Source organism: Phyllostomus hastatus, unplaced genomic scaffold (assembly GCF_019186645.2).
Source record: "Phyllostomus hastatus isolate PE091 unplaced genomic scaffold, TTU_PhHast_1.1 phas_contig_210, whole genome shotgun sequence".
In the NCBI taxonomy this organism is placed as follows: Eukaryota; Metazoa; Chordata; class Mammalia; order Chiroptera; family Phyllostomidae; genus Phyllostomus; species Phyllostomus hastatus.
The window spans coordinates 24,808,211-24,829,121 of NW_025333737.1; the positions used below are offsets into that span (position 1 = coordinate 24,808,211).

The 20,911-nt window shown below is 44.7% G+C and overlaps 1 protein-coding gene across 3 annotated transcripts in view; it reads left to right on the top strand.

Annotated features, from left to right (window-relative positions):
- Positions 1–19,393, top strand: part of CA10 (carbonic anhydrase 10) — a 454,702-nt gene extending 435,309 nt beyond the window's left edge. For all 3 annotated transcript variants that reach the window (XM_045836822.1, XM_045836824.1, XM_045836823.1), the window contains 4 exons: positions 650–722; positions 13,747–13,901; positions 16,281–16,455; positions 18,169–19,393. In XM_045836822.1, coding sequence (XP_045692778.1) covers positions 650–722; positions 13,747–13,901; positions 16,281–16,455; positions 18,169–18,191 — 426 coding nt within the window. In that variant the 3' untranslated portion in view covers positions 18,192–19,393. The remainder of the gene's footprint in view (positions 1–649; positions 723–13,746; positions 13,902–16,280; positions 16,456–18,168) is intronic.
- Positions 19,394–20,911: the final 1,518 nt, after the last annotated feature.

Consider the following 20,911-nt stretch of genomic DNA (forward strand, 5'->3'; position numbering starts at 1 on the left):
CTCCCATGTCTATGTATGAAACAGATCCTCTGTATGTAATGTTTTTCCTTACCCTTCCTTGTCTCCACACTCTACCATGAGAGCACTTTGTTCACTTCGACCCATCCTTCAAGACTCAGTTCAGGGCCCTGGTCAGGCAGCTCAGTTGGTTAGAGCATCATCCCAATATATCAAATTTGTGGTTCGAATCCCCAGTCAGGGCACATCCAAGAATAAACCAGTGAATACATAAATAAGTGGAACAACAAATCAATATTTATCTCTCTCCTTCTCTCTCCCCTTCCATCTCCTCCCCAACCCCTTCCTCTCTCCCCCTAAAATGATTTTTTTTAAAAAAAGACTCAGTTCAGCCTTAGCTCCCCAGATTCCCCAGGTGGATGGTGCTCCTCTAATATCATCGTACCTGTGCCTCTATGCTAGCACCGTTCATACTATATTATAACCACTATGTACTTAACCTGTCTTCTTTCTCTAGACTGGGACTTCTGGAAAATAGTGTCTGTATGTTTTACCTCTGAATTTCCACCCATCGTAGTGTTTGGCACATGTTAGACCCTCAAGAAATAGGAATAAACAAGTGAATCCATGGAGGCAATGTTGACCCTGGGAGAGTACTACCCAGTCATTAAAATTTTTTTTTCTCCCCTAGGTTTCTGATTCATCAAACCCATTTCTTAATCGAATGCTCAACAGAGATACCATCACAAGAATAACATACAAAAGTAAGTTTCTTATGCAGCAACTATTTCTCATACAACAACAATTTCTTATATAATTATTCTATACAGGTTAGCTCTGTCGGAAGGCAGGGAGCCAGAATGGATGATCTCCAAAGGCCCCTTTCAGCTCCCTGACCCTTTAATGCCATAGAAAGCCACTCTGGAGAGTCAAGGCTGGATAAGAAGCAGCTCATTTGAAACAGACATCCCTGGGGTGTCTTTGTCATCCATGCCTGTCTAAGGCAATAATGATTATTATGAAGATGGTCGTCATTATCCCATGGATTGGTAATGAGCTGGGGCACTCTATGAGCTGACAAACTCCACCGTGGCAGCTAGCCATATTTGGGGCTTTGCCAATTTTATGACGGAGAAAGCATTCACCAGGTAGTTTCTATCCAACCTCAGCATGGACAGCGTCCCTCAGCTGGGCCGAGTCTTCCTCTCTGTGTTGCTCGGTCCCCCTTCAGACGGAGGCACAGTGGCATCTTTCTTCATCCTCACGTGTGGCCCATCGATCTAGAGGACTCTGTGCCATTTCCTTGGGTGAACCATTTCCAGGGTGTTTTATCTCTATAATCTGTAAGCAGAAAAGAGAGAAATTGAAGGGAGACGAGGGAAAGGGGCTACTGTCATCCACAGAAATCCTGGAAGTTGCAGCATTTGGGAAAACTGAAGTGAAGTGACACATACCAAGAGATGAAAGAAGTCAGTACAAAACAAAAATTTTTTTTACCTGAAGTGGGATTCAAGTCCTGACTTTTCCTTAAGCAAGGGGCTTCCTCACTTTGGCTCCGTTTCCTCATCTGTAAAGTGAAGAAGTTGAATTTAAGGTCCTTCTAGGATTCTGAATCAAGCAATAGGTAAATAATGATTTTCACAAATGTTAAAACACACCGCTTCCCTTTGGCATGTCCTCCACCAAGCGAGGAGCTCAGCCGTGCCTTCTGCCGCTGCTTCCCATGGTGCTGTGGCAAAGGCTGAGCGAATGCATGCAGGTCTCTCCTCGGACTGCTGGAGGGAGAGTATGGAGGACCTTTCCTCGTTCATGGATTCTCGCATTCAGCAAACATTTCCTGTACACCTGCCCAAGGAGAGACACCAGGTGAGGCTCCCGGAATATAAAGATGGGCCAGGCCCAGCCCTCCCCAACAGATGCCCGCTGCCAAGTCACTCCCATATGAAGAGGAGGGGGTGGAGGGGCAGTGGGGTTGATGAATGAACCTGAAGGATTACACTCCACCCAGATGGACTTCACCCTGAAGAATGAATCAAGTTGTCTCCAGAGCTATCTGCCCTTCCTCATCAGTACCCCTAAGATTTCTCGGCTAAAGAAGACATTTCTGCCTTATGTGCAAATAGCACATTTGATAACTGCCCATAAAAGATGATTAGTCTTTTAACTTTTTTGATTAAAAAAGCATGCAAATTAAATAAAATGTTTTTAAATAATCTTGAATTTGCAGTTTAGAGACCGTGAAAAGCCATGAAATCGCACATTAAGCCCCAACACACAACCGAACAGATTGCCAGCTGCAGAATTAATCATTAGCAGGACTGTCCTCCCTGCCCCACCCCTGGCTCTGGTCTGATTGATTTTAAGTGATGTAGCTGCTGCTGAAGAAGAAACATCCATGTGGGTCCGCACTATGGGAAGTTGTATCGATTCTGGTGCAAATAGGGGCTGGAGAGCCAAGGTGACAGGCCTCATTGGGACCGATGATGGATGGCTGTTTTGTGGCCAAGAGAAACTTCCACTTCATCTAGTTCAAATGAGGTATGCCTCCCGACTGCCACCCCCATCAGGTCTGCTGGAACTGAGAGGGACATACTGTGGCAATAGCTCAAGTGGGCAGCAATGTTAAAACCCAAGACCTTCACACATATTTATTGAGTGTCTCCTGAGAGCGAAGATATAGCAAGATCAATAGCAAGAACACGTTTCTTGTCCACAAGGTCCTCATTCTTTAGTTAGAGAGACAAACATATCATAGTAGATTATAAAGATTTGTGTAAAAAGTTCAGTGGTCAAAATACAAAGAGAATTGTTTTGGATCACAGAAGATCTGCTCAGAATTACATGGCAAGATTGCACAAAGCAGGTGCCTTTCAAATAAGGACTGAATAGATGAACAAGTATTTGCTGGGGGAAGGAAGGAAGGAAGGAAGGAAGGAAGGGAGGGAGGGAGGGAGGGAGGGAGGGAGGGAGGGAGGAAGATAGCCAGGAGGCTAGAGGGAGGGAGACATCCTAAGCCTAGAGAGTGGTATCCATAGCAAGGACAGCATTAAAAGGACAATGAAGTGTTCAAAGGGAGGAACTCTGTCTTCATCAGCTCTTCATTGAACGGTATGCCCTACGAACACTGGCATCGGCCTGAACTAATGGAGGAATGAACGGCCCCCAGTGGTAGCAGGGACAGGGGCAGAGGGAGAGAGTAGCAGGAAAGGTGATCTGCAGCCAGATCTTGAAGGGTCTAGGCGCCAAGCCGAGGAGTGTGTGCAGAAGATGTATTTGAAGAAACGCCCTCAGTACCTCTCCAGACACCCTTCAAGAAATGCAAATGGAAGAGAGTAGGACCCCTCCTCCTTCTGTCCTTCACGATCTCTCTGTCAGAGCCGAGGAAAGAAAAAGGAGAACTAAAGGAAGATAGAGAGACCCCACAGGGAGACATGACTGAGTTAAGCCCCCTACTCACAGGTATTTTGTGCTCTTACGCACACTGGGGAATAATGAAGGTGCTCCCGGTAGCACACTTGTCACACACCTGAGGGAGTGACACCACAGGGATAACGGTGGCCCCTATGTGTAGGAATGGCCTGGACACCCTATTCCCACAACTCTGTGGCTGAAAGGATTGATTGGCTCAGCAGGAGAGCATTTGCCACCACTCTTCCCTGCAGCTAGACTCCCCGAGGCAGCCAGCCCATGGAAGGAAGGCGGGAGGCAAGCAGAGGACTATCTGAATGAGAAGTCAATCACGAGGATGCAGCCAGTGCATGGGAAACACAAGCCTGAATGTCTCTCTATAGGCTCAGCAGGATGCAGCAGGTGATGCCACCATCAGCTCACGAATTCTAGTCAAGATGAAAGCAACACCACCTGCTCAGGGGCACCTATCAGTGTACTCTGTTTCCATCCTTCTAAGATATAAATGAATCAATTCCCCCAATTGCCGCCCAACCACATACCCAGGGACACCTGACCCTGACCTTCACCCACTCTCCCCACTGACCCATTCTGCAGCTGCAACCCAGAACAACAGCCCAGCATGGCCCCAATATGCCCCATCGCTTAGATGTGGTACCCACTCTGCAACACGCTGAGCATCAGGAAGACAGAAATGACGCCAGCTGAGAACTTTCTGTTCTCCCGGCTCTGGGCCAAGAACTCTATCTGCAGCACCTTACCTAGTGCTCACAAAGTACCTACCTTCCAAGTAGATACAACTGCCATCCCAGTTTACAGATAAGGAAACCAAGGCTCCACAAAGTAAAGTTATTTGAGGGAATATACATGTAGTAAGTGGTTATTAGTAAACAAGCATTCTGCATTATAAAAAACCTTCAGTGACAAACGTTGACCTCACTGCTGCCTTTGTGATCGGTTGGGGTGGCTGACTTCCAGCTGCAGGCATGCAGGTGGGCCAGGGCAGCGTGGCTCCACAAGGCTCTTGTTCTGCTGGGATCAGGTGGCTCACCCAGGGCAAGGACGTCTGGTGCTAAAGGTCAGAAACGTGTGATGTTACTCCAGGCCTGGGCTTGAAACTCACACACTGTCATGTCTATCCACTTTCCACTGGCCAAAGAGAGCCACGTGACATTCTTTGTATTTCAAATACATTTCCTGGTCATCTTGAAAAGCAAATAAATTAAAAATACATTAAATTAAATTGAATGAAACAAATTAAAATAAAACTTCTCATGGGGGTAAGGAGGGAGTGAACATGTCCTAAACAATAGTTTACTCTTCCACAACAGGAGAGCAAGGACTCAAACATAAGAGCAAGGAAAGCTTACCTCTGAGGTCTTAAAACTAGTTGTCATGCTGATGCTTTCACATTACATGGAACTTAACAGCATGTTTTTCTCTTATGTCCAACTTCGGGTCTGTTTGAAGAGCCACCTCTTTGCTTCTTGCATTTGTTTCCACTTGGAAGGGACATAAACTAACCACAGAACTTGGGGGAACTTTGAAAGATCAGGCTCATACCATCCTCAGCTCTCCGCAACTCCTGCCTGTCCCCTGGCACGGAACCGCCCATGGAGATCAGTGTCACACAGAGGAACACAGTGGCACAGCCACTGTTGGCACATGTAGTAGTCAGAGAGGTCATGAGGTCAGTCTTTCCCATCAGCCTTTCCCTTGGAGGCCATCGTAACGAGAAGGTGATCTAAGACTTTGAGCAGAGAGTGACATGACCTTCTGACAAGAGGGTCACTCTGTGCGCTTGGTTGGGAATGGACCAGAGAAGGGCAAGGAGCAACGCTGGGAGGTGATCACAGCAATCCAGACAATGAGACGGTGTGGATCATGACCAGGCGAACGTGGGGGAGGTGGGGAGAAAGGTTGGGGTGTATTTTGAAGAAGGAACCAAGACATTTCTTGATAGATCAGATGTGTGATATGAACAAGAAGAGTCAAGGATAACTGAGGTTTTTAGCCTGAGGAACTGGAAGGAAGATGTTTCCATCAACCGAGATGGGAAGACTAGATGAAACATGTGAGTGGATGGGAAGGGAATTAGAAGTTTCAGACATGTTAAGCTTGAGATGCCGATGGAGTATCCAATAAGAGGTATGGAGTAGGCAGTTGGATATAGGAGTCTGGATTTCAGGAGACAAAACTGAAGATATAAATGTGAAAATCACTGGGCTCCAGATGGCACTTAAACTGGGTGAAATCATGGGAGTGAGAATAAATAGAGAAGAGAGGCGGACGGGTCCTCACTTTCAAAAGAGCAGCTCGTATCCTCGTGACACAGGATTGCAAATCACTTCTAAAGATAACTTTTAAACCCCAGCCTGGAAGAGCCTTTTGAGTGTCTGTGTCATCAGCTAGCTGAGGAGGTGTGAGGGGCACGAGCAACGTGGAAACATGGGGTGGAAGCACCACACAATGGCAGCCAACTCAAGGGACGCGGTCCATTGGCTTGGTTTCTTCAGAGATTAGATGACTGGCAGGAAAAAAAGGAATTGTGCAAAGTCACTCTATTGAGCCAGTTAAGACAATCAATGCCAAGGAACCCATTAAAGGAGGAAAGAAGGAGAGTCTCATTAGAGAACTGGGAACTTTGGGAGCCAGATATGAAGCTGGTGAAAGCCACCAAGCTTATGGGGAATGATGCATTCAGTGAAGCAGAATGGAACCAGCAGACATGGGCTCCTGGCTCTCCCACTTCCTCGGCTGCGTGGCTTCAGGCAGGTTTCTTAACGTCCCTGAGACAACAGTTTCATCATCGGTAAAATGAGGATATGCATACTGACACTGAGAGACTTGAGGTGAGGACTAAGCAAAGTAATGAGTTAATTGCCTGGACAATGACTGGGATACACTAGGTGCATAATTGTGTGTGTTTCTAAATTGTCCTAAACTGAGTGGTCATTAAAGCCAGCTTCCTCAAAGGGGGTGAGGTAACTTACTTATGACACCAAGTTAAAAAAAATATATGTTCAAGGTAAACACAGTACAGGGCAATGGTTTGCTGACTTTAAATGAAGTTTAAAGTTTACACTTCCTGTGTGTGAACCCATGCAGTGGTTGGGAATAAGGACCCACTACTTTCCTTGGAAGTTTGGATTTCCTTTGTCTGAGAAAATCTGATAAAACACTCTCACTAATGGGGAACAATGGGGAAGACCCGCCTGAATTAATTTCAGGCTGAATTTAGAAAGTCTTCTAAAGAAAATCCATTTTATTGAAGTTAAATTCCCCTTCAGCCATTTGGGGGTCAAGACTAAAATCATGACATTGAAAAATGGATTTCCTGGAGGCGATATTGGTAATTTACTTGAAGTATTTTAATTTTTTCTTAATGTAGTGTTTTGGAATAATGCCCATGTCCCTCCATTTTCCTGGTGTTAATTAACTAGCAGGCACAAAGCCCCGATTATATAAAAGGTAACATTTTAGTATCCACACGACTTCATCGAGCTAGCATTATTTTTTTAATTTTATGATATTTTCAAGTGGTGAAATTAGTGACTAATGAAGTGCAAAGAGCCTTTCTACATGGGTGAGAGAGAGGCATTATCGGGACATTACATATGAATGAACTCTTTCTTCCAGCGTCCTAGGACAGTGGACCACGCTGGTTAGTTTCATTCTCATTCACTCTCACATACTCCATTCATTTCATACACAGTAAATCCAGCGGTGAACTTCAGTCCAATAAGCATCCAAAAGATCATAGATTCTGAATTTAGGAGGGTCTTCGAAGGGCCTTTAGAAAGGCCTGTTGTCTTCATACATCTCCTCCGAGGACATAAAGATGGGACTAAAGGTATTTGGAGGAGAGATTTTACCCATGGCGTTTTGACACACCATACAAGTCCCTGGAAATATCTTTTGCAGAAAGTCTGGCCCGTTTATAACTTTGTTTTAGCACCCCTCCCCCCACCCCGGCTAAAAGATGAATGTGCAGGCAAGGGTAGACCAACTTGTAACTGCCTTATGTGTCTCTGTTCCTTGGGAAGTGTTTTGTGAGCCTGCTCCTGAGAGGGACAGGGTGTTGAATGTGATGAAATATCACCAAGGAACTTAAGCATATTGTTCCTGGTGCCTTTCTCTATGCTTAATTGAACTTGTACTTTCATCTCAAAGAACAGCTTCGGAAATGTTTTCCCAGAATGTGAAATGCGGCAGACCCACTCCCGCGTCGCACACTAAGTAGTAACTCAAGTCAGCGAGGAATGGAAAACAGGCCGCTTACCTCCATGAATCCAATTCTCCGAGGCTCTTTTTTTTCATTTGTTGTTTGTGTAAAACAAAAAAAAATCACATTACTTTATGCTTTAGTAATTGCCTTTTTTCATTTCAGTTGAATGTGCCTCAGATTACAAGAGGAAATGTCATTCCGTATGAGAAAATTGCCAAATAGTTCCATATTGATCAGAAGCAAATCCAGTATTGATCTCTGAAACTGCCAAGTCATTTTTTCATTGGCATCCTTCTCTTTGAATGGGAACTCCTTAAGCAGGAAGCCAGGTGGTGTTAAATCTCATCAGTGGTCCTCACACGCAACCACAATGCGTTTAACAGAGGCTGCACTGACGCTTGGGCTAAGGGAAGCTTTCCCCACTGTGCAGTGCTAGGTATTTCATCATAGTGCATTTCTCCTGGAAACAGAAAAAGAAAAAAGGCCAACTTGGGAATGTGTCTATGACTAAGAACTCAGCATAACATAAATAATAGACTCATCAAGAGCTTGTCATAAAATCAAGAGCACAACTGTCTACTAATACAGTCTTTTGGGATAAACTTGGGCTATACACTGTGCATAAATATCTATACCTATTGATTATGCATGGGCTCTTCCTGTACTATGAAGAGAGAGCCCATACTAAAAAAATTACAACAGTGTCATACCCAAAAGTTGACCTACTTAAGATAAATTTGTCTGTATAAACTTGTTTCTTTTGAATGACATTTTGGGGTCTGTAGAATTCTTTTCTACTTGAAGATGACTCAAGTAATATCCGGAATAATCTGGTGCCCCCAAGTAAAAGGTTACATGACTTAGCCATGAAGGAAAAGTACGTTACTAGAAAAGTCACAGTTAGAACTTAAACTTGAATTAAGACTCCTGCTTGAAGTCCAGGGCTTTGTCCTATATAAGCTATGGTTAGATAGATAGATAGATAGATAGATAGATAGATAGATAGAAAGAAAGAAATATAGAAAGAAAACTTCTCTATAAAACTATCCATGAAAATTTATTTGAACTTCTGCTATCACTTCTTCTCAGTAAGTATCCTTAAAGCAAGCAGAGGCATGCATGATCACCCTGCTGGCCTCAGAGCTTCACCCCACACTTGTGTCTCTCTGCTCATAAATAGCTCTAGACCTGCTCCACTCTTACTAATGAACAGAGCCACGAGAGTTTGAGAACCAGAATCCACTTCCCAGCACATTAGTTCTTAGGCTCCCTTGGCTGCAGCGCCCGGAGGATAACACTAGCATGCACAGACTGGTTTTGTCTGCTGGCTGCTGCATGAACAAGGCGGTCTGTGGGTAACACTAATGAGTTCCTGGCCTGGTCAGCTGCGGAAGATGCCCCAGAGTTCCTTGACACTAGTGCTGAAGACTTCTGCATTTGCTCATCTTCCTTTTGGGTTCCACTGCCTGTGTCCTGCCAAATGCCCCAAGTAGGGCTCCATGGGGAGAAAAGAAGAGGCAAAAGGGTAACCTGTAGTTCTCAAATTCCAATTCCTAAAAGAGAGAACACCAATTTACTGGCAATCTTTGAGGCAAAGTGGTGAGTCAAGTGGACAAGTGTTACATGTTAAATACACACCAAAATTAGCAATGTAAATTCCAGGGTTCAGACATGTTTGGTGTGGAAACACGGTAATGCCATGTGGAGTCTCAGTCTCACCCTGATATCTTAGGATGTGATACATGTGGGGGAGGGGGCTGGGCAGCACATACGTTAGTAGCACAGACAGGAGCTTCAGAGAATTTCGATGTTGCATCTTCCTCCCTTAGTTTATGCTCAGCACTGCGAGCAGGTGGAGCTGCTGGGCATAATTCAACTGATGTTTCCTGAGTACCCGAAATGCAGTGGACCGCATGCCGGGCCTTGGGGATTAGAGATAAAAGATGGAAGCCCTTCTCCCAAAGGTTCACAGCTTAGTGGGGACATTCAAAATAGTAAGTAACTATTAGCAAGCTAATTCAGTAAATATGGCACGAAGGGAAGGCACTACCCCAGCTGGGAAAAGCGAGGAGACCTCGGGGAGGTCAAGCAGTGGTTATCCTGGGAAGGTGGGCAAGGACACCCCAGAAAGGAAGGAGTGACACCTTTGTTACCCAGCATTGCTGAGTACTTACTGTGGACCAGGTCCTGTGTCAGGTACTTGAAAAGCTTGCTTTCATTTTTTCCTCAGACAACTCTGTGAGGCAAATCCTCTCTTAGGCAGTCTCAGGTGCTATGACAAACTATCTTCTAAACCATGGAAATTTACTTCTCACAGCTCTGGAGGCCAAGAGTCCAAGAGTAGGGTGCCAGCCTGTTTGGAATTGGGTGAGAACTCTCTTCTGGGTTGCAGAATTCTTGTACCCTCACATGGCAGAAAGAGGGTGAAAGAGCTCTCTGGAATTGCTTTTATAAGGGCACTAATCCTATTCATGAGGGCTCCACCCTCATGACCAAATTACCCGCCAAAAGCCTCACCTCCAAATACCATCACAATGGGATGTAGGATTTCAACATATGAATTTTGATGGAACACAAACATTCAGTCCACTGCCCACTCCAACCATCTGCATACTGCAGGTGTGGAAACTGAAGCTCATACAGTTACCTGCATGTCCATGGCCACCTGGATGGTGAGCAGCAAAATCATCCCTCACACTCAGGTCTGAGTCCAGAGCTCACGTTCTTCACACTGGGTCTTTCCAAGCTCTGCAGTGTGAGAAACTAAATAGGGCAAAAGGTGGTGTGTGTGCATTAGTGAGATTCACGAAAAGAACAAAGTTAGTGAATGAGGACTGTGAGAGGGAGAAAGCTGCCCGCCTTCTCTGACGAGTATTACATCTCTCAAAGGGGATGTGGACAAAAAGGAATCTCCCAGCAGGACCACAGTGGGTGGTCTCGGTACCATCAGCACAACAGTGTTTTGGAAGCGTGTTGTTACCTTGCTGTGTGGGTTAAATCCATGAACATGCCTCCTTTTGCTTCTTGCTCCTAGCCTGCCCCCACACACACATTGATCCTTTCCTCAAATGTGGATGCAACACAGAGGCTAGTTATAGGTTCAGTGAAATAGAAATGTTCTTTTTCTTTCCTCCAGTCATGCCTAGAATGTCCCTCATTCTGTTGCCTCTGTCCTTCCCTCCTTCCCACCACCCCAAATAAAATAAAATGCAATAACGGCAGCATGCTAGAGTACCCAATATGCTCCGCGTGCAAGCTTGGTTAAACAAATCACATTGACCTTTAATAAAGATGTGCCAAATGCTTCCTTCTCTCATTCAATATGTTAATCTTCAGGCCAAAGCACCATCAGAGCAAGCATCATTAAGTGCAAATCTGATCACGCCACTCCCCTGCATAAAACCCTTCAGTGGCTCTGCATTGCCTGCAGGATGGAGCCCAAACTCCCAGCAGCACAGAGAAGGACCTTCTGGGCACAGCCCCTGCTGACCCTCCAGTCTCTTTTCTCACAACAGCCCTCCCCTGATTCCCATCCACACTCTGGCTATCCCCGGCTACACACCCCTCTGCATGTCCTTACTCTTTCTCTAGCGTGACTGTCTACCGTGCCCTTGACAGCCACCTGCCTGCAAGCCACACAGTGATTAGCTCCTGTCGTTCAAGGTGCAGTTCGGGGCAGCTCCTCAGTTAATCCTCTCCTGAGTCCCACCCCCAGGCAGTACTGACAGCTTCTCAATGTACTCAGTGCAGATACACATGTCTCTGCTGCTCCTTGATGCCTTCACTTAATTACGTCCTGCTCTCCAATACCTAGCTCAGTACCTGACACATACAAGGGGCTTAAGAAACAGAGCCAAATGATGGATACTCGACGGGAGCTTGTTGTGTTGGCACCTGATCCAACTGACAAGGTCCATGATGTCAGTGTGTGCTCTGGGCATCATGGCTCTGTCATAGAGGCATCCGACTGCATGACCCAGAGTGCAGACCCAGCCCAGCCATGTCTCTCTTGAACTTGTCCTGATTCTCTGGTGTTGTGATGGAAAGGCAGGAACATTTAAATGGAAAGAGTAAAGAAGTCCTTTTTCCTAGAGTTGGTCTCCAAATCCAACTTGACCAACCTCTTTCTCTCATGGGCATTTGGACAGAGCCCTGGAGAGGTTCAGTTACCCCACTGGGGTAGTCAGAGCCCAGGAGGGGAAGGAAGGGGGCCTTTTCCCAGGAAAATGAATTCTGAGCTTTAATGCTCAGGATCAGTAGGAAGGTGCAGGTAAGACAAGGTGCACTTATCACCACCTGATATTAGAGTCTACATATATTTATTTTGTCACCTGCTGTCTGTCTCTTCAACTAGAAAGAGGGCATCTATCTTGTTTACTGCACTATCCCCAGAGCCTAACCCTGTGCCCAGCACAAACAGGTACTTACTGAATACTTGTTGAATGAGTGAATGAATGACTTTGGTCTGGAGGTCAGAAGATCCAGGTTTCAGTTCCACCTCTGCAGTTACCAGCTAGCGCTGTGACCTCAGGCAGGTTACTTTGCCTCTCTCATCTTCAATTTCTTGTCAATGAAGATATTATTATCTGCCTGAAAAGTCTTGCTAGGTCAGTGTGAGGTTCCAGCTGTATGTGAAAGTCCTTTACTACCATCATATATACATATTACTAAACTTGAGAGATTATATCAGCCACTGAAGAGTTAGTTCTTTCCCTCTGGGAGTTGAACATGTGAATGAGAAACAACACATGAATTGAGGAGGCCTGGAGGAGCCACCCTCATCCCTCAATTAGCCAGGCTTTGGGTCTTGCTATGTGCCCTCCAGACCTCCCAGATGGACCATAGTGATCGACCCTCATGGCAAACTGGGAGGTGCAAGACTGCTAGAGTCACTGAGGTACAGAGGGCTGTGGAAGCCATGGATGTACTTGGGCTACCCTATGAGGAGTGTATGGAGTTAAAAAAAAAAAACAGAGCCTTGGACTGAGCCTTATAAAATGCCACCATTGAGAAACAGGTAGAAGAAAATCAGGATCCAGCAACAGAATCTAAGACAGAATGGCCAGAAAAATAGGGACAGTAAGTATGGTGCTTTAGAAACCAGGGGAAGAGAGCAAAAGTGTGCAAAAAAGGATTGTAGGGAAAAGAGGAGAGTGGAGTGAGAGAGGTTCGTTGCACTTTACTGAGACTTTAAAACTCTGATGCATTATAGTTTTCTAAAAATGCAACCAATGCACTGAATGAAAAATTCAGAAAGAAATTCAAAAAAGGTTAACGTCAATTGTTTTAGATAATTGGGGTCATTGTTTTTTCTCTCTTCTTTCCATATGTTCTGATAAATATTTATAACACTTTTGTAACTGAAAAACCTATATTTAGTAATAAAATATTTATGAGTGTGAATACTTCAAATTGGTGTAAGAGAAAAGTCTACCTGCATGGACCCCGACAGAGAGGAGACCTACAAACATGCCCTCAGATGTTGAACTTAACTTTTGAGTCTCATGATAGGATTTGGCCTGATTTCTTTCTAAAAGTGTTTCTTAATGTTCTTTTAATTAAGCAGTGTTTATAAACAAGAATGGCAACCAGGCAACGTTTCCACAGATCCTAAAGGCTTCAGTTGTGCATTTCTTTATGACTATAATCCTGTGGTCCCAGGTCTCAGGAACCATAACCAAATATTTGGCTCTTCCTTGTGTCCTTGTCGTAGCCCACAATTCTGTTCACCCATATTCAGTGTCCCATCCTGTAGGAAGAATGTGCTCCCTCACATCTCTGATGTCAACTGGGCATGTGACTTTTTGCCCACCAATATGTGCACAGGAGTCGCATGTGCCACTTCTGGGATGGGCGCATCTCCTCCTATCATTGCAACCCACAAGGGTCCAGATAGCAGCTGTTCTGAAAGCCTGGGTCCCAAAGGGTGGACAACAATGACATGGAGGAAGCCCTCAGCCAACCTAGAATGGACATATACATGAGCAAAACATCCTTCATTGTTTAAAATGATTGAGGTTTGGGGGACTGTTCGTTTCTGCAGCCTATCCTAACAGATACGGTCTTCTGGAATCAGAAAAGAAAAAAAATCAGCAATAGCAACACTTTCTCAAGAAACCTAATTCTTAAGTCTTTCTTATTTCCTTTTCTAGATGATGCATATTTACTACAGGGACTTAATATAGAGGAACTCTATCCAGAGACCACTAGTTTCATTACTTATGACGGATCCATGACTATCCCACCCTGCTATGAGACGGCAAGTTGGATAATAATGAACAAACCTGTCTATATAACAAGGATGCAGGTGAGCTTCTCTGTGGTCTGTTAGCGAATGGGGAAGATGATGTGAAAACTGGCTGTTTGTGAAATACCTATTGTATGTGTTTACTAGGACTACTTTAATAAAGAACCACACACTCAGTGGCCTAAATAGCAGAAATGTATTGTCTCACAGTTCTAGAGCCTGTAAATCTGAGATCAAAGTGTCAGCAGGGTTGGTTCCTTCTGAGGGAGTAAGGAAGAATTTTTTTCACGCCTCTCTGGTTTCTGGCAACCTTTGGTGTTACTTGCCTTGTAGAAGTATCACCTTCACTCTGCCTTCATCTTCACACAGTGTTCTCCCTATGCCTGGGTCCCTTTGTCCAAATCCCCCTTTTTATAAGGGCACCAGTCATATTGGATTAAGGCCTACCCCCAATAACCTCATTTTAGCTAATTGCATCTATAATGACATTACTTCCAAATAAGGTCGCATCCTGAGGTACTGGGAATTAGGGCTTTAACTTATAAATTTGGGGGGATACCAAATTCAATTCATCACACCTATGTTTAAATAATCAGCATCTGGCCCTGGCTGGTGTGATTCAGTGCATTGAGTGCCAGCCTGCAAACCAAAGGGTTGCTGGTTTGATTCCCAGTCTAGGGCATAGGCCTGGGTAGCGAGCCAGTCCCCAGTGCAGGGGGCACAAGAGAGGCAGCCACACATTGATGTTTCTCTCACTCCTTTCCCCTCTCTCTAAAAATAAACAAATAAAATCGTTTTTTAAAAAAGAATCAACACCTGAAAGGTTTAGCATGAATTAATTGTTGAAGCATTGACCTAGCTGAGTGATAAGGAAAAACAGGGTTAGTTCCCAAAGTGTTCTACAGTGATAGTGTTCAGAAAGCAGATGAGCAAAGTACGTGTTGGCCAGATATGTTTGAAAAAGCTGAATTAAAAAAAAGAATTAAATAGATTTCATTGTTGGGAGACTTTCCAGGGCCTTTAAAATGATAATAATTATGTCAGTGTCCAAAAAGAGGCAATATGATAAGTAGCCTTTCACAGACATATTTGAATGTGGAATTTTTTTAGAGCATCTCATGGTATTTCTCGTAAAGCTGGCTTGGATTCCTCAGCCTTGGATGGGAACCAGGAGATCTGGCCTCTGAGGCCAGCTTTGGTAATGGCTCATTATGTGCTCTCAGGGCTGTCAACCCCCTTCTGTGAAACCAGTACCGCTCTTCACGACGAGGGGGTATCAGCTCTGACGTGCTATAATTCTGAGACTCTATAAAACCTCAGAGGGGAGATGGGCAAAGGAAGCAGAATCCATTTTCCTTTACAGGATATATATGATTGACCCTTGAACAACTCAGGTCTGAACTTCACGGGTCCACTTATACACGTATGTTTTTCAATAAATACCTGTACTATTTTCAATCTGTGGTTGGGAGTCCACAGATGTGGAGGACGCTATACATTATTCTTATGCCATTTTATACAGGGAACTTGAGCTTTTGTGGATTTTGGTATCTTCAGGAGGCCTTATAACCAATCCCCAACAGATACCAAGGAATAACTAAGTATTTGGGGGAGTGAAAACTTATACGCAGATTTTCAACTGCATATGGGGCTGGTGCCCCTGACCCCTCACATTGCTCAAGGGTCAACTGTACTTACAACCCAACAACAACGTGAACAAGTCCCTGGTCCTATCTATATTGGTCAGGACTTTTGGTGACAAGCAGCCCCCTCCAGATAACTTAAACTCAGAAAAAGGATTTGTTCAAGAGATACTGAGCATGTTAAGGAAATTAAGATCAGAAATTGGTGTCGGGAATTCGCTGGAACCAGAACCCCAGATGCCTTTTCTTTCTGCTGTCTTCTGCTTCCTACTGCCCATTCACTTCATTCTCCTCTGTTGCTAGAGACTCTCCTTCCCCTTCTCAGTCTCAGGGTGGAACCTGCAAATATTTCAGTGCAGCTCCTGGTCCTGATTTCACAGCAAAGGAACCAAACAAATCCAACTTAGTTTCGCTCTGACCTCTAGACCAATCACTACAGTTTGGATAATACCCATGTCAGGGAATAATTCCCTGAATTGCTGGGAATTATTGAGCCATGAGGTGTAAGAGAAAGAGACCCTGGAGAACACCTAGTTGGATTTCCTCCTTCGGCAGATGGTATGTTTGAGGATAGAGCAGAGTAATTAACTTGTTCAGAGGCATCTCTGAACTACAGAGCTAGAAGCAAGTCTGAGCCCACACACGGCAGCACAACTGGACCCACACCACAAGGGCCCCTGAGGGGCTCACGTGCCCTTTCGCGGGCAGCCTGGCTTGGCCAGTCTCTGCTGTCACACTTCTCTCCTGGTCCATCTAAGAGGATGGGTGGGCCTCACAGCTGTTTCTCTCTCCTCAGATGCATTCCTTACGCCTGCTCAGCCAGAATCAGCCCTCTCAGATCTTTCTGAGCATGAGTGACAACTTCAGGCCTGTCCAGCCACTCAACAACCGCTGTATCCGCACCAACATCAACTTCAGTTTACAGGGGAAGGACTGCCCAAACAACCGGGCCCAGAAGCTTCAGTATAGAGGTGGGTGCGTGGCTCAGAGGGCCATGGGCCCAGGCCACAGCTCAGTCCTCCTGTTCTTAAAGGCCTGGCATTATGTGCCATTATAGGAATCATGATTATAATGGATAATTAAGACCACCACCTTCCATGTGCATGGGGATGTTCTGTTGTAAAGTCTGTATATGAGAGATAGAGATCAAACTTTACATCCCTTTTTGTTGCCATTGTGCAGAAGAGTCTAGAGAGGCTGATGTTTTCAAGATTATATGCTAGAACAGGATAGCTAGAAGCATGAGAGCTTTTACTTAGGCACATGAGGGACCCCTTTTCCCTAGATGAGCAAATAGTCTGGATGCTAGGCCATTGGGGTACAAGGAGGTGATATATGTGAATGTATCCTTTTCCAGGGCTATGTCCATAGAAGTGACAGTTATTCCTACTTGACATTCCTACTGTGGACATTCCTATTTGAATATCCCCTATGGACATTCAAAAGACTTCCGCCTCCTGCAACCCTCTGGCCCGCAGCCAGCCCTCTCTCTTCCCTCCTGTACTCTAAGTATCTGTTGATCACGGTGGTAAAATGTCAACACGGGAAGGAAGATGGAGGCAGCACAGTGTCGTGGAGATGCCCTCAGCCCAGAGTCAGGATACCCAAGTTCCCACCCTGGTTCCACACTAACAAACCGGGCAAACCCAGCGGGTATGTACCCTGTGGGCCTCACGTCTTTCCTGACAGTCCCAGCACCATCTATGTCACCACTTGTTGTGAGGAATGAATGAGAGCCTGGACAGTGAAGTCCATTGTAGCTTAAACAACACGGGGGCTGGAGGGGCTACCAAGCAGCTTTTAGAAGCAGCTGCTACCACTGCCCTTTGCCCCCTACCACTTCATTTCTTCTACTTCCCCCACAATTCCCTCTCTCCTTTTTCTTTCTCTGACACACGCAGAGTGTCAAAAGGATAATTTTCTGTTCCCTCCCAACCAGAACTACCAGACAAATAAATACTCAACTCATTGACTGAGCCTTCTCTGCATTCAACGCCTTTTCATTGCATATCTACTATGTTCCAGGCACTTAGCTAGGTGATGAGGATACAGTGTGATGGAGACAGATATGACCCCATGCATACAGCACTCACAGTCAGCAAACGTTTTCTGTAAAGGGCCAGATGGTAAATATTGTAGGTTTTATGAGTCACACAGCCTCTGCCATACTCTGATGTTATAGTGTGGAAGAGGCCATCCATAACATGTCAATGAATGGTGTGGCTATGTTCCAATAAAACTTTATTTACAAAATCAGATCACAGGCTGGATTTGGCCTGTAGGCTGTCACATGCCCACCCCCCCCCCCGGTCTAGAGCAAAACTTTCTGTGATGATAAAAATGTTCTATATGTGCATTGTTCAATATGGTAGCTACTAGCCACATGTGGCAGTTGAATATCTGAAGGATGGCTAGTACAGTGAGGCCACTAAATTTTTTATTTAATTTTAACTAATTTAAATGTATGGTAGCTACATGTGACTGGTGACAACAATATTGAACAGTTCAAGCCTAGAAGTTCATGAGGAAGCGAAGGGGTTGTCAGGATACTTACAAGTGAGCCCGCACTTAGAGAACTGTTCCTTCCCCTTTGGAGTAATTTCCCCAAACTCTGTGCAAATTAATTCAATTATGCCTTGTTTTATGTTGTGTGTTTGTGTGTTTTTCTTTCTCTGTCTTTCCAGTAAATGAATGGCTCCTCAAGTAGGGAATGAGGCCAAGAAGAATTCCATCTCAGTGAAATGCTACAACTGTGAATTGACATAACCTAGAATGTCCCCTTCTTTCTTCTCTTTCCTTCCCCTTCTCAAGCCTCATTCACTCTTTGGATTGGCCCTTCCTTCACGAAAAGATCTGAAAAACCATGGCAGAGGATACACACACATGCACACATAAACATATCTACATACATACATACACACTCACACAGCCTCCAAGATGGGAAGTCAAGTTTTCAGAAATTAAAGGCTCATTCATCAAAGGTCTTAGAAGAAAAATAACCAGTTAACCTGATTACAATTTTGATACTGCTTTCCTGAACTAATAAATCTACCCAATAAGACTTTCAGCCTTTGTACATACAAAACTTCTTCCAAAAGAGAGGGGAGAACACACAGCTTCAGCAGCATCAAGCAGACTTGGTCCTTTGCATCGAGGAATCTCAGCTAGTGTCCTAGGATGCTTGGAGGGTGCTGGCGGCAGGTGAACCAGGACAAAGTTGGCCAAGGACACTGATTTCTAGATTATCATTCTTCTGTTTACTCGACAATTTAAAAAGAAAAAAAAAAGGACCGACATTGAAGAGATACGCATTGTATATATATATCATCGCAGACTATAAAGAGATTGAATTATTTCCCCTTTGTCACATATCTCTAGTAGGATTTGCCAAGATCACAATTGATCCATTTGCTGTTTCTTGTTTTCCAAAGGTCATACATTGTGTTTGGTTATTGTTAACAGCTCAATAAATGTGTTTAACGGGTTAATTTTATTTTTCTGGCTTTGATCTGTTCTACTTCCTTACAGGCTAAGCCCTGGCTCCATGCAACTGCATTCTTTGATTTCACTTGTTCCTTCATCTTCATGTTTTGTTCATTTGCAGCCGGTTTCTACTGAGTTTGTGGCAATCAGGAATGCATTTGCTAAGCAAGTATAACTTTAACTCCACTCCATGGCTCAATCATTCATCCGAGGTGAGCTTCAGCCTGAGACAGCAGGCGACAGATCCCTTGCGTTTTGAAACTGCCATCCCTCCCCTGTGATGCTCCCTTGAAGGAATGCACTTTGCCTTGTAAATTCCTGGGAAAGGGGTGTCTTTTCTCTCCAGGTGCAGCTGGATCTCACAAAGTACAAACGAATGCCTTTCTTTTCTTGTTTATAATGGTCACTCACTGTGTTTGGTTACTGTCAAGAAATCAATAAATGTGTTTAACAAGTTACCCGGTACCCACGTCTGAGTTTATTGATGAGACAGACGCTCCCTGGGGAAGCCTCTGAGACCTGCTGTGTCCACAGGCAATCTCCTTGTGGCCGGCAGGGCAGCTGGAGCCACGGGAACGGCCCATCCTGTCATTCCCAGAGCCAGGTAATTAATACCCTGTTGAGAAGACATATAGGCTTAGCTGCTGGAAGGGGAGACATGGATGTTTGTGTGGTGGCTGAATTAAAAATAACTTGCATCTCTCCTTTTTATCACAAGAGGGAAAGCACCAGCATGTAGGGTCTGTGCAAATGGGAACACTCACCAACATATGGGAAACTTCAGCCAAGTAACTTTGGTGATAGAAAAAAAATCAAAACAAATGAACAGCCAGAAAGTTCATATCTGAAATAATACACTGAGTTGGGGTTTGTTTGTTTTTTTTACTTTTTGCACCAATGTTAGATGATGGGCTTAGCCATGATGACATACGCACCTATTACTGAGCAATCATATTTTTCTAGAAAACCAAATCTGTTGGCAAAGATTTAAGGTGGGCAGGTGGCAGTCTTCCTTTGTGTGGCTTGCTGCTTCCTCTCTGAGTCAGAATCCTCCTTTGCCTGGCAGCCATATAATATAGTGGCTGAAAAACATTGATGGTAAATCAAACAGACCTGGATTTAAAGCTTCACTCTGCCACTTGCCTGCTTGCTGTGTGATCCTAGGCAAGTTGCTTAACTTCTCTGATCTCTATTTGGGATACTAATAACTGCCTACATTCCTTGTGGGGCCTAAATGCTTATAGCTGCTTAAAGAGGCTTACACAAGACCTGCAATGAATGTTCTATGAATGGTGTCTACAGACCATATGTATGGCCTGTCAGAGGTTATCTGGACCATACCACACCTCGCTCTACAGGGAGAGGTTAGCACCCACACAACAGGGGAATCAAATTAACATCCAATGAGAACAATAGGGTACAGCAGACAGCACACAGATAAATGCCTTAGGTGTGTCCAGGCAGAGAGGAATACTCTGGGGAGGATGGAAGGCAGACAGAGGGCTGGGTTTATGGGCTCTGTTCTTTTACCAGCATCCTCTGTGACCTGGGACAGTGCTCTTATCTAGAAATGACTTGGACATGACCTCCTATAGCCTCTCTACTCTGTCATTCCCCAACTCTGTCTCTCCTTCAGTTCTCAGTCCATGGAGAACAGAGGATAACTCAGGCTCCACCCCTGGGGTCCCTGGGAATAGGCAGAAGTTCACTCTGGCTAAACAGAACTCGACATGAAGCGAACCGGCCCATTTCCCCACTCCTAGGCCAACCCCAAATGCTTCTCCCCACTCACCAGATTTCCCAAACTATTACATGGAAATAAGGCACGTTGCCCTCAAATCATGTGGAAACAAAAAAGATTGCATAGATTTGTACTATTCTAAAAAGGAAGTTCTAAAAGCACCCCAAATACCCTGAGACTTGGCAAGGCCATCAAGGAAGAAA